This window comes from Nematostella vectensis, chromosome 13 (genome assembly GCF_932526225.1).
Source record: "Nematostella vectensis chromosome 13, jaNemVect1.1, whole genome shotgun sequence".
Taxonomy (NCBI): domain Eukaryota; kingdom Metazoa; phylum Cnidaria; class Anthozoa; order Actiniaria; family Edwardsiidae; genus Nematostella; species Nematostella vectensis.
Window position 1 is genome coordinate 4,125,846 of NC_064046.1, and position 14,239 is coordinate 4,140,084.

General features: G+C 40.2%; 1 protein-coding gene across 1 annotated transcript; it reads right to left on the reverse strand.

Annotated features, from left to right (window-relative positions):
• Positions 1-487: 487 nt before the first annotated feature.
• LOC116618186 (apoptotic chromatin condensation inducer in the nucleus) lies at positions 488-14,193 on the reverse strand. The gene is made up of 12 exons (XM_032381646.2): positions 14,018-14,193; positions 12,370-12,651; positions 11,172-11,468; positions 10,248-10,892; positions 9,661-9,709; positions 9,316-9,428; positions 7,036-7,369; positions 4,558-4,775; positions 4,091-4,198; positions 3,491-3,590; positions 2,532-2,647; positions 488-1,619 (listed from the first exon to the last, which is right to left on the reverse strand). The coding sequence occupies exons 1-12, from the start codon at positions 14,159-14,161 to the stop codon at positions 1,326-1,328; spliced, it is 2,700 nt and encodes an 899-aa protein (XP_032237537.2). The 5' UTR covers positions 14,162-14,193; the 3' UTR covers positions 488-1,325.
• Between the last annotated feature and the right edge of the window lie 46 nt (positions 14,194-14,239).

The following is a 14,239-nucleotide window of genomic DNA, read 5'->3' on the forward strand; positions in this document are numbered from 1 at the left end:
GATAGCTGCTGGTCGAAGGAGACAAGGTGGGATGGGAGGCTAGGGATAGCTGCTGGTCGAGGAAGACAAGGTAAATGGGAGGCTAGGGATAGCTGATGGTGGAGGGAGACAAGGTGGGATGTGAGGCTAGGGATAGCTGTTGGTCGAGGGAGAAAAGGATGGATGAAAGGCTAGGGATAGCTGCTGTTCGAGGGAGACAAGGATGGATGGAAAGCTAGGGATAGCTGCTGTTCGAGAAAGACAAGGTGTGGTGGAAGGCTAGGGAAAGCTGCTGGTCGAGGGAGACAAGGTGGGATGTGAGGCTGGGTATAGCTGCTGGTCGAGGGAGCAAGGATATTTTTGCGAGTCAGCGGTTACACGTAAGCTTTTATTTGGAAAAAGTGCTTGTAAAGGTAGCAGTGTAGGACAGGGTGAAGATGCATCGTGGTGTCCCCATCTGTCACGAGGATAACATGTAACACTGCAAGGCGCAACTCGGACAAACTCATTTTCATGTGAATGGTTTATTCATCTGTTCGAGATAAAATCATTTCTATTACATACACGAATGAAAACATAACGACAAGCAAATATAAAAGGTTGTCATGTAACAAAAAATCAGGGAATACGTTTTCACAGTATCCACACACCAAGTTAGGGGTAAAATCAAGGCTAACGCTCTGCACGATAATCAGTAGAGAAATGACGCCTAAACTTCTCTGAAACACTAGGGGAATCCTATATAAATACAGCTACTTATCATGCCAAGATTTCATCTCCCAAAATTCGATTCCTACCGCCCTTTTAGCGGGAGATTCTTATTGCCCATATGGCTGGAGATTCCTACCGCCCTTGTAGCGGTAGATTCCTACCACCGTTTAAGAGGGAGATTCCTACCGCCCTTGTAGCGGTAGATTCCTACCACCGTTTAAGAGGGAGATTCCTACCGCCCTTGTAGCGGTAGATTCCTAGCGCCTTTGCAACGGGAGATTCTTATTGCCCATATGGCGGGAGATTTCTTTCGCCTTTAATACAGACCCTCGCGTCTCATTGCAAAGGTTGATTGACAGATGGTAACGCCCAATGAAGTTATGACCCATAAAGTTATGACAGATATTTAACATTTAGTTACTATACAGGAAGTGTAAAAGTCCGATGTATAAAAGCAATGATATTACATACTCTTCCAAAACTGAATTGAATTATTTACCCATCTTAGACCGCATGGTCGAACGAAAGAAGTCCTGTCAGCATCATTATTGATGGCTACTTCACTATTCGTATTGGAAAAGACAATCGAGTTAAATGATAGACTGTGATAAAAATGTACAGGTAAAAACAGAAGTCTACCGTCGTCTAAAGTTACGGCTACGGCTTCGACTCCGCGAAGGACTGGCTCGCCTTCTACTCACGGGGGATTTGGATCGAGCGCGACCACGTGGCGGAGACCTGGCGCGATCACCTGATCTGTCACGTGCACGCATGCGTGTTTCTTCGCGCTCTTTTTCGCGCTGTTCTCGCAGTCGCTCGCGCTCTTTCTCCCTTTCTTGTTCTTTCTCTTTTTTCTCTTCTTCCTCTTTGGCGAGTTCGGCTTGTCGCTGAATCCGGCGTTCTTCTTTTTCGCGGAAACGCGCCTCTGCCTGCCAGTAAGTAATAACAGTACAGCTAGATGAGTAAAAAGTTATCGCTATGATCATAAGACAGACAGCAGCTTTCAATAGGTTTGGTAAACTGCATTGAATAACAATTACAGCGGCGGATGAAGTGAAATGGCTGGGGTGGGGTGTTTGGGAATAGCCCTCAAGTAGGGGGTCTTGTTCCTATAAAAACACAATTGAACATTGGGAAGCGCTGAAGTGACCACACCTATCTAGTCCAGAGTGAGTTTCGACTCGATTCCTTTAAAGCTACATTGTCAGCAGTTGACTTCCGGTGGTCTAACGGAAACCTCAACCGACAAGAGACAAAATAATCTAATAGAATCTGCGCTATTTTAAAAACAGGCCATCCGTTTTAAATTATCAGTCATATCCTTGAAGAAAATTCCAATAGACACACTGCTTTTACAACTTTGAAATAAACTAATCTGAGATTGTTACGTAATTGACCGGAAGTAAACTGGTAAACCAGTGACAATACGGCTTTAAATCCCCTAAATAGTGATACCGCTTCTAGCAAGCAAGTCTGGTAATGGATGGGAGCAAACTTGGAAAGTATGGGCAATATATCAATGAATGTGAGCATAACAAAGGCATTTATACCGGTCAGCGCTCTTAAATGTAGCCCATATAAATTTGGGAAGTTTTCTTGCTCACACTTGGTATTTTGCTAGAATGACACATGGAGCATGGCAGAGTTCTAAGGGCCCCCCTCTCACACAAGCACAACACACACAAACGCTAGAGGGGGGGTTGGCTCGGTGATAAAGGGGGAAGAGGTAATTCTTTTTTGTTACATATGGCTTTCTGGCAGCCCAAAGGTGGGGGGGGGGGGTTCAAACCCCCTAAACCCTCGCCTTAGATATGCTACTGTAAACAGACATGTAGACACACCTGTTCGGTGGTGAGCGGCAGCCAGTAGAGACAAGGCGTGGCCTTTGTCTTTCTGAACAAACTGTCAAGCAAGTTGGCGGGGTTTTTGTCATCCTCTTCCTCAACCATTTTCTCCTCTACAGAACACAAAATTAGAATAAGTATTAAAATGGAAAATTGTACAAACTAAGGCTGCTATGTAGGCGCTTAGAAGTTGCCAATCGCTCAATAGATGTCTGTTGGTTTCCTAAAAACACACAAGATATTTGAGAAGGGGTAGGGCATAAACATGGTAGCCTAAAAACTGGGGCAGGTTACAAATCATTGGCTGTGGATGAGAATGATTGACACTCTCTAGTTTCTAAATTGCTTTCTATCTCACTCATTTGTTTGCTACAGCAGATTAGTTAATGATCTCAGCTAGATTTAATGTACATGCTTTTCCCTCCTCCATATCAGATAACAAGAAACAGCAAATACATTATCAATCAACCGTCAATGAGTCAACGAGTGCTCTGGGCGCTACATTCAAATTTTATTTTCTAAACCTTATTAAATGTCACCTCTAGACTTGTCCACCTAAAATGGTTCTATTTATAAAATATTAGTAAAATAATGCTATACCAAGCTGTGTGTGCTCTAAAATCAAGCATTTTCATCACAGCACGAGAATAATTCATGCAGATGCGTTAGATTATGGATAGATAGCGCAAAATTTAAAATTTTGCATCGAAAACGAGTGGAGAGCAAATAACTAATTTATCAATCTCTTAACACAACTGTCTTGTTACCTGCGCAAAAATTGTTTTATTTCAGCCGACTGACGCTCTGAGATAAGCAATTTTACAAGAGACATATAATTTGCGACTTCTAGCGTTGCAGTGTTCTTATTATAAATGCAAATTCAAGCCCGGGGGTGGGAGAAGTTTTAACTTTTATAGCAGAACCTCGTGTTTAAAGGGACCCACAGTTTTCCTCACCCTTGACTTCTGCAACAGGCTGCTCCTCACGAAGTGCCTCCATCTTGACATCTTGATCGATGGGCTGTTTGCCAAGTGCTCCTGCAGTGTCATGAAGCATCTAAACCCAACATCATGCAAAAGAAGAAAACATGAGATCACAATATCCAGGAGAGTCCTACTAGGATAGTCCAGTCTTGAATGCCCCTGTGCCTGATGGTCATATCCACTATTGTTTTATTCTAAGCTCCAAGGATTCTCGAAAACTAGACTGATTTTAAAGAAGGGGGATTAGAGGGTTAAAATTTTGACATTTTTTTGTTACTTTGAACAAAATGAAGAGACAAGAATTTTACCCTTTTTACTCCAAAAGGGGATTGATATCCACCTAACCAGCCCTCCCTCACCTATCCACCCCTGCATGAAAGGCAGGGGCGGATCCATGAGTTCCAAAAGGGGATGGGGGGGGCAAAGCAAGGGTTTAAAAAAGGGGGGTGGGATCCATTGTTCTTACGAAGATTCCCTTTTTATATTATTTTATTTTTAAGCAAAATATCTGAAAAAAGGGGGGGCCAGGAACTGAAGGCTGTATACAGACTTATGCTAGAATCTCTTGCGTACCTGCTTGTCGTCGGCAAAGTCTACGCTGAGAATCTTTGGACTGGTGGGCGGCCATTTCACCCCATGCAGGGCCGCACGGGTTGCCACGGCTCCTTCGACAGTGGTGTACTAGCAACCCAGAGAGAATACATGATTTAGCTACATGACTGCAGCAGAATTTGAAAATATGATGTATAATTTTGCTAGACTTGAAAAACAAAAAGTCTAAAAGATTATTGAATTCATGGCTTAAAGAGCCTCTTTTAGCAGCTATTTTGTTATCCTAGAAAATAACCAAGTGTCAGAAATCATCCATTTCTGATTAGTGAAAACTAAATATTGAAAACTGAAATTGAATCTTTGGGATTTTGGAATCTGTGATTTTTCCTTAGAAAAATAAAAAATAATTGTGGATGTATTAATATAAGCTACATAAATACATTTTATACATGCATGATCTTTTAAGGTATATAAAAGCCCGATCTTACCACAACATAGCAATGGGATTTGATCCGGTCAATCCAGAATCCATCCTCTTCCAGGGTTCCTGATTTTCCAAGGAGTTCTTTTAGTTGTCTGAGAGTAAAGGGTCTCACAAGGTTCTGCACATGGATATTGGTGCTCTCTGGGTTCCTAGCGGGGGATGGGGAGTGATCAACACGCACCGGTGACTGGCTTGGGATAACAGGGACCTTTACATCAGGGGCTGGAAAGGATGATACTGACAATTAGAGAGAGCATTGAAATGTCAAGATTGATGCTTTGGCCAACACGATTAACATATTAAGCACAATGCACAACCCAATCTGAAGAGAAAGAGAAATAATAAACAAGAAATTCGGCTAAAAGGGCTGTTCGAAAAATGACAACACTTTGTCACAAATTTACAAATGAAATCACATCAAACAAAAATTATACTAATAACAGCCTTATATGCATCTGCCATGCTGCTTTTAGACTGGATTGTACAGAGTGTGTGGATTACCGCAGGTACATGGGAAGGTGACCGACTTTTACCCTTCAGCTGCGGGAGGAAGCTTTGGGCTTGAGGATAAAACTGGGGTTGGTTGGATTGTAAGTAGCCTGCATGGCTAATGTTCATCCATATCGACTAGAATCGACTCTCCATATCCACATAACTTTGTGCTGTGTTATACTTGGCAATAGAGCTTGTATTGTAACATCTTTTATTCATCATTGTTCCACCTTTCTGTTATGTGTCTGAAACTGCTGTGTTCATGTTTCTTTTTTTCTCTTCTTTTCCTTTTCTCCATTTTCTTTTCCTTTTTTCTTTTTTTATGGTTTTATAACTGCTCATTGCATTTTGTTCTTAAATGTTTTTTTTTAATTGTGCTCATTGGCTTTTGATATTTGTGTTTGTATTTTTTCAATACAGTACATATGCCTTTTTTATCCTTTTTTTCAGTTTTTTATTTCGACACAGCAGATTTCTCCCTTTTCATTTACTCCATCAAGCATGAGTTCATGTTGTGTTTTCTTCAACTCCATTACAATACTTCCATTACATATCTTCTGCAATAATTTGTTCAGATGATTATGTCTAGTCATTGGCAATGACTCCTTTCCCATGACAATGCAGATTTAGCAGATTATTATCCACTTCTTGTAATTTTGTTAGTTCTTTCTGTAAGTTGTTTCCTTTGCCTCCTTCTTGGTCAAGTTTATTTCTGACCACTTTCTTGTACAACAAATGTTGCATTTTAATTGCCTTTAAGTTCTCTGCCGTTGCTTGTAATTCTTTCTGTTTCTCAACGTAAAGTGTACAACTCTATCTTTATACTTGTTTCCCTCTGCTCTGTCTGTAATCAAACTTCCTCTCTTTTTTTCATAACAGTTTATTCAGAAAACTCTTTGTGCTTGAGTTGACTGATTTCTTGAACAATGCAAGGAACAAAGGTTGTAACCATGATTCTTCTACCATCTGAGTTCTTATGTTGTTCAACAAAGCAGTGTATTTTTCACTTGCTTTTTTTTGCACTCACTGTGCTTGAATTTTGCATCAGGATGCAGGCAATCCGCATGCGCATTCCACCATCACCCAAGTCCAACAACGCATCCAACAGGAGCAATCAAGCCCAAAGGGGAACAGCGCAAGTCGCTTTTGCACACACGGACAGTTGGAGAGTAAAGTAGGCCCATACACAAGGGAGCTAATAACTGTAGGCAAACGTGGCAACAAACAATGCACAGGTTACTGGAGTAATATTAAGACTGAAGCGGAACAAATATACATTACTCCAGCAACAAATTCAAGGTATGATGAAATGGTTAAGGTGTGGAATTGTTGTACCAAAATGTTCTTTTGCAGTTGGTATATGAGTACAATATACGATTTAACAACCAAGAGGGTCAAAGCAAACTTTTTGAGAATGCACAACTGTTACTGTTGACTACAATGTGTTCGTCTTAGATGGCAGCCTCTAATTTTCCCCACTTCTTGTCTAGGAATAGCACATAATCAAACCGCTTTGACATAGGAAAGGTCCAATTGTTTGGAGTCAGATTGTGACAAAGTTCAAATCATAGACTGTAATGATTGATTAATTTGTATGGTTGATTAACTATGCACAGTTCCTAGACGACAATGCATTTTGGAAAATAGACAAAACACAATTAATAGTCCAGTTTGAGTTTACCTACAGTACAGTATGTATGCCTTTTAGAAAAATAGACTAAGGATGCACAAATACATTGCAAGTCTTGGTTTGGGACAAGTTCTATGTTCATACTAGTGAGAATACCTTGGAGCTTTGAATAAAACAATGCAAAAATATGGAAAGAAAAAAAAAACATTTGAAAACTGTTTCCTGAAACTGCTGTTCACACTGTATTTATGAGTCCTTAGTGCCTCAGTATGTCCAGAGGGCAGAGTGGAATTCAAAACTGAACTGTTTGACTGTAATATAACTTATCTTTACAAAAAATAATATTGTGAGTTAACTCACCTTGTGCTATCTCCATACTCTCATCACCTTTCCCTTCCTCTAAAACCTTCACCTCAGATTCCTGCCGATTGAGCTTAATCTTCCTCTTGCTCTCCTCAACTTTAACCACCCTCTCCCTCTTACGCCTGGGCGTGGTGACTTCCGGCGACTCTACCTCCTTGGCTGTCGGCTGTTCCTGGTCTTCGTCCAGGTTGTTAGACTTATTCTCTTTGTTTAAGCCAGCCTCCTCTTCCTGGTCTTTGGTTTCAGGGTCGTAATCCAGGTCTTCTTTGCCAAAGTCCATGAGGGCCTCAAATGCAGGGGTGGAGTGAACTTGCACATCTGGTATTAGCTCCTGGTCAAAAGAAAAGATGACTTTTCTAAAGAACTGCTAACACTATTTCTTGCTAGACAGGGCTTGGATTGTGTTTTTTCAAGAATAAAACAAAAGTCACATGACTACAATCTTAACTGCTGAAGCACATACAGCTTTTAGAGTGAGATCATGGTGGGTGGAGTATTTAAAATATTTGTTCATTTTTCATTTATTTATTCATATATTTATTTACCAGAATGTGGTAAGGCAAACCCAACAGAGTGTTATTGTTAACTTAAAAACAAAAACAACAACAACAAGAACTGACATGAAAAAAATAAAAATTACATACAGTTATAATAAATACTAACTCTAATGGCTAAAAGCATTAAGGTAATACCGTTTAGGCTGGAAATCGCCTAAAAGCATATGCATACCAAAGATTGTACTCAAAATATTCATCGTCGCCGATTTTCAAGAAATTCCGCCCTTTTATTATGCTCGAAAATGCAAATTTAAAATCGGGTTTTTCGCACGAATTCATGAAATGTGAGCTTCAAAACATTGAGCAAAGCACAGCGGGGATTGGGAGTAACACCTAGTTCACACTTTGTTATATCCAGCAAACATCAAATTACTTCAAGTTCATATGCAAATTTTCGTCAATCGCCTCGCCGCTCAAGTTTCACTCGAGCTTCTACAAGTATAGCACTCAATCCAAAATGCTGAGAACTGAGCAACCATCCATTCACACCTCAAGTCAGTTTCCTGCCAAACAAAGCATGCTGTAGCTCGACCATATAAAGTTTATAGGCCCATATAGAGCAAAAAAGGCTTATTACCGCTGTTTAAGTTTCACGGGCTCACGAACATGCTGACACAACAGACTACGAACGAAGACGCAATTCTCGAAAGATTTCAGCAAAAAATCTCGCGTTAATCACCTGTAGAAGCATCACAACACAATTGTAGCAAAGTTTGCTTCTAGCTATTTTACTAGCGTTTAAATATTTCTGCACGAAATTTTTAGACAAGTGAGAATACTGCAAAATCTAAATTCTCCCTGGAGTGCGACATCATCAAACAAATTCTCTTCGAATGCCGGTTGATTTTCGATTTTTTCCAATCATCATTCTTATTTCGCTCCCCCAAAAAATTTAACTGAATATTTCGTGTCGCACTCCGGCTAGATTTTTTAAAATAATTAAGGAAGGTGCTTATCAATTTTTATATCGATAGCTTGCATAGTCGCGGAGAAATTCGCCACAAAGTCGAAATTTGACAAGTTCGCCTGGCTCTCAGATTGCGGGTATCAGATTTTGCATTTTCCCACGTATTGACTTGAAAATATTTTTCCTATAAACCTGAATAACTTCTTAAACTTGTCTTGAATTCGGAAGTCGGCTTTTTGTGTAGAAGATATCACAGCTCAAACTTGGTAAACAATTTCTGAGAAATAGCCTCCGATAGTACCTTAAGACAATTGGTCCATAAATCTTCAAGGGCGGCAGCACTTCAAGCAAATAGATTTCCAAGTTATAATATTATCGTCATTGAAAGTAGTTTGGAGGGTCTGGCTATGTCTGGCTACTAATTTATTTTCAAAAGAGGGTACAAGGATGATGTAGTGAGTATATATACAGGGTGTGTATTTTACACCTTGAGAATCTGCTTGAAAAAGGATTTTAAAAAGAGTTTAGTTTTACATTAGGGGTAGCATCTATGCTGGGACGATCTTAGAGATGGCAAGGGTTTATAAATGAAGCATAAGAAATATTATAATGTCCATTGAGGGATTTGTACATGGAAACAAGGTCTTCATCTCGTGTCAGTAGGAAAGAGACCAGGGTAAGACTCACCTTGAGAGACTCTGTGCTAATGGGAACTGATCTTTTCTTCTTGGAGACCAGGGTAAGACTCACCTTAAGTGACTCTGTGCTAATGGGAACTGATGTCTTCTTCTTGGAGACCAGGGTAAGACTCACCTTGAGAGACTCTGTGCTAATGGGAACTGATGTCTTCTTCTTGGACGATGATGAGCCCCACCTTCTTTTACGGGCTCCTGGTTCAGTGGTGGTGGACGGCTGGGGGCTAGCTGCTGATAGATTAACGCAACATTCTAATTATTCTCTCTTACAAATTGACCCTTGATATTGTGAATAAATGTGCTTGAGCTTTTTATAGTATATATTATTTCGGCCAATGTGAAAAATGTGATATATGGTACTATTTCTAGAAATTACAGAAGCAAATCTATACAAATGCATTTCTATTCATGCAGAAACAGACACTTAAAAATTCCCCTGAGGCATGGCCATAATGGTACTTACATGGTATTGAAACTTTTCTCGTTTTTGTGATAATAGGAGCTCTGGTTTTCTGTAAAGATTGAACATATACCATTACTAAATAAGCAGCTTCACATATCCAGAACCAGAAGTTGGGAGGTTCTCTTGGCTCTTTGAGCAGAAGCATGATCAATAGTGTCTCTGCCACGGTGTAATACAATTTACAGAAAAATAGAGGGGGTAACTTCGCAGTCTACCACCTCTAAAAGCTTTAAAGTACATGAATGCGTTGTGATTTCTTGATTGAATGGTGTACAAAGCAACATTTAAAGTCAAAGGCATCAGACAGAACCATGTGGGCTCTCGGCAAAACTGAAAGTAATCCTTAAGTCAAGGGGCACTGATTGAGGACAGATATTAATGGGCTGAAAATGCTTTTATGTATATCAGGTTCTAGGTTCTGTTCTGGGAACATGATCTTGACACTTTGAAACTTGTAAAATGCCAAAGAAAACACTGTTAAGCCTTCACTGAAACCCCCTATTTTTCTCACTTATTTTCACATAATTGATCTACCCCCCCCCCCGGCCACGTATATGCACGTAAACAAAAAAAAGCATGAAACACACCTTTGGCTGGGGTGGCTTGACCTCCCCCACAAGGGACTGGTCCATCTCTTCTGTCTCCACTTTGAAAACCACTTCATCTTTCTTCGGAGGTTCAGAGGGACTGTTCACCTCCCCTTCCTCCAAGCTGAGCGTCTCCTCCTTAGCAACATCTCCTTCCTTAGCAGCCACCTCATCTTGACCATCAAAGGTGGCAGCAACTGGGGTTTCCACTTCACCCTTTCTAGGCATGGTAGGGGCATCCTCCTCTACAGGGGATTGGGCATGTACAGCTGCCTTCTCTGCAGCCTCTCCCTTTTCTTCTTCTGGAGACTCTTCCTCTATCTCCCTCTTTTCAGGAGTCCCTTCCCCTTTAGCAGGCATAGGTGAGGTCTCCTCTTCATCCTTAGATGGGACAGGAGAAGCTTCCTCCTTTTCTTCCTCTGGCTCTGGTGACTGGTTAGCGCTAGGCTGTGCAGAAGAGGGTTCACTCTTGTACTCCTCAGTGGCCGAGGAAGATTTGTCATCCTCCTGAGGGGCTGGAGATGAATCATTACTTGTTTGAACACTTGAGCCAGCAGAAGATGAGTCTACTTCTTGAGGTTTAGGTTGAACTGGTTGTGTGGCTATGGCTGGGTCCTCCTGCATTGGTAATGTCTTATTATGTCCCTAGGATAGAAATAAGACAGTATATATTTTTAGGGATAAAATGTGTTACTTGACAAGGCATACTATCTGGCTGTTAGTGTGGCATTATCACGGGACTCATTAATGTTGTTATAAAATAGGTGGACCATTGACAAGGCATATAGTATGACTTGTTGTAAGTGCGGCACTATCACAGGATTTATTAATGTTGGGATAAAATGTGTTAATCAATGACAAGGCATACTAACTGTCATTAACACAGGATTGTGATAAAATGGGCAAATCAATGACAGTACTAACTGGGTGCAAGTGCTGGGCTTGTGATGTCATTACAGGGCTGGATACGTCTGGTTCAGGATGGAAAAGTTGCTGCTGCTGATTGTTGTGTTGCAGAAACTGATTAAACAAGGGGTTGTGCTGATCTTGTTGGAATGGCATCTGCCCAAAGGGTGGAAGTTGATGGTGCTGTTGTGGTGACTGTTGCTGCTCGGGAACTTGCTGGAAGAATGCAGCGGCTTGAGTTGTCATAGGCTGTGCATTATGATTAGAGGGGGACTGGAGCTGCTGGGGCTGTTGCTGGGGTAGATGGTGTAAAGCCTGGAAAAATCACCACCAGAAAAAAAAATTAGAGGAACCTAACCAATACAATACAATAATCTTTATTCATGGAGGGTCACATTAGAACTGTGAAGGTTTTTAACTAACAGTGGCAGGGAGAACATGACCCCCAAAAAAGATTTCATTGACTGAGAAAAAATTAAAGGCTCTGTGAGCCAACTTGTGAATGACAATGTTTTTTCCTAGTTATTTTCTTGTGTGCATAAAATATATACAGGATACTGAACAAAGCATGAACACATCAAAGATGCTGAGAGTACATAAAAATGTCCTTATGCTGTTTTTCTATTCAATGAGATGACAGTAGAACATTGATTGACAACGGTGACAAATGTCAAAGGCGCATGTGCACAGTCATTCCATATGGAAGACTTTTCTGATATATCTATCTTATAAATACTTTACAGCTATGTTAGACAATGACCGTGGTGATCACAGGTCGATTACATAACCCTTTTATAGTACTAAGCTTTAACTGGAAGTTGCACAGGAAGACCACAAAAAGTTTACAGATGATTGATCTGACCATCCAATCATCCAACGAAAGAGTGACACAGAAGTCCCACCAAAACCTCGTAAATGCTTTGCAAGCATTCACAAGTTAAAAATTATAGTTCCCAAAAAATAAAAGACAAGCCTAGAATGTAATTTCAAAAACAATATGAAATCTGGTTTTCTGTGTGTACATGGAGGCTGGAAGAGACTCACGAATATTAAACCAATAGAAGGGGGGTGTCTTATTCTTAACATTCCGATGACATCACCTCCTGTCTAAAGGATCCTATGACATCACCTCCTATCTAAAGGATTTCTGTCGGACAAAAAGTAGCTCTGTTTGTGTTAGCTATACTGTATTATTATTAATACAGCCATAGTTCACCTGTTGTTGGAAGATCTGTGGTTGATTAGGCGACTGAGGATGGAAAGGCGGATTGTCAAAGATGTTCCCTGGCTGTTGGTGTCCTTGTTGCTGGAAGAACGTCTGCTGCTGGGTAGGTTGGTGTGTCGCCTGGATTTGCTGGTACTGTGGTGGTGCCGCTTGCTGCTGGTTCTGGTAAGATACAGCTGGATGCTGGCCCTGTGCCTGGAAATGCGCGGGCTGTTCTACTGGTGGTTGTGTTTTCTCAGGTTGAGGAGACTCATAAAGTTCTTTGAGGAGAAACTGCAAGAAGGATGATTTAAAATTAGAGTAATAAAAGTCAGAGAATTAGAGTAAAGTTGGTGTCCTTTGATAGGTCTTTAAAAAGGAAGAATGGGTTACAACCATCTTATATTAACTTAAACACAATTACAATACAAAATATAAAACAAACAAAAAATTGTCAAATGGACACAAGGTCCCAGTGAGGAAAAATCCCGACATTTAAGATATTAAGCCCATTCTACCCTTTTTAATGTAGAGGTTGAAGAGGTGGAAAGCAACATTGGGTAGGAGGAGTTGAAATAGCAGAAGAGTAACAGCTCAAGGTAGCAGAGTGACATGCTGAGGTGTCCAAAACAGATTTCACCCAAATAGAACTGTCAACAGTTTTGTTATTGATTACAACCATTGAAAACATTTTTATCAGTGTCTTGACAGAACATAGAATATAGACACAACAAACACAGGCACACACAGACATCTATCAATATTATTCCTGTCGCATTATGACGAATCAACATTATCTTTGTAACAACAATGCTTTCAGTTACAGTTTAAATCACGATCAAAACCAATAGTTACTGTATATTTTCTAATTATTCTGCTTTTGCCTTAAGAAAAAAAAGTAGAAATCAGCAATAAAACAGTGAATCTATAAGAAACCTGTGAAATAGTGTGATAGAATCGTAAGAATTCCAAGGATTGATAAGTTCGCAAATTTAGCTTCTCTTGTTTTGGTATTTCTTGTGTCTCCTGTTACCACATGCTGGAGTTAAACACTGACATATTACTACAAACTAAGAAAAGTATAAGACCAAGTCAAGGTGTGTTAAGAAAATTAATTTTACATGATCTCTGCTATGTCTTCATTCATTATCAGCCACCACCTTCATTACGACATTAGAGAAAAACCAAATGCCATTTTGCATAGAGATATGCAACCGTCTTCCATATTGAAATGTTCTTACCATATCTAGATTTGTGTAATACACTGTGACAATATCTTATAAAACTAGTCTTGACGTTATCCAACACACAGTTATCAAAACGACCTACGTTGAAACACAATGCGACCGCCATATTAGCGTCTACATTCGAAGGAAAGATCAATGTATTGAAAACACTAGAACCCCATAAATTTTACTATTGCTTCAAGTCATGTAACGTTACTTTTTCAAACCTATACACCCCAAGCATAGAAATAAAACATTAAGTATCATTGTTAAATAGTATATCAAAGGGGGAACACCGCCATATTACGGCTGCTGTCTTTTTCAACGTAACATTTTAGTTAGCATTATCTCTTCAAGCCAGGTGATGGTATGAATTCACCTCAGTTTGAATTTGAACACTGTAGACTTAGACGCAGATAGATATATCTACTAACCTCACTTAGTCTTTCAATCAATACAGGCTTATTCCCACTCTTCTTCAAGCCCCGTTTTTCTAGTTCCTGTTTGAGTTCATCGACTTTTAACTGCGAAAGCCGGCGGCCTCCGATCAACAAAAACTCAGGACCGATTTCCGCCATCTTGGATGCCCGCGTGAAAGCACATCCGGGACTCGAGAAAATATTTTTATCGTTCACTATCTCTGATTGGCGGATAAA

Excerpts from the sequence above, each read along its gene's own strand:
- LOC116618186 (XM_032381646.2), bottom strand. The coding sequence starts at position 14,161 with ATGGCGGAAATCGGTCCTGAGTTTTTGTTGATCGGAGGCCGCCGGCTT. Across the intron at positions 7,370-9,315 it reads TTAGCACAGAGTCTCTCAAG|GAGCTAATACCAGATGTGCA; the intron begins GTGAGTCTTACC and ends TCTTTTGACCAG. Across the intron at positions 1,620-2,531 it reads TGCCGCTCACCACCGAACAG|GCAGAGGCGCGTTTCCGCGA; the intron begins GTGTGTCTACAT and ends ACTTACTGGCAG.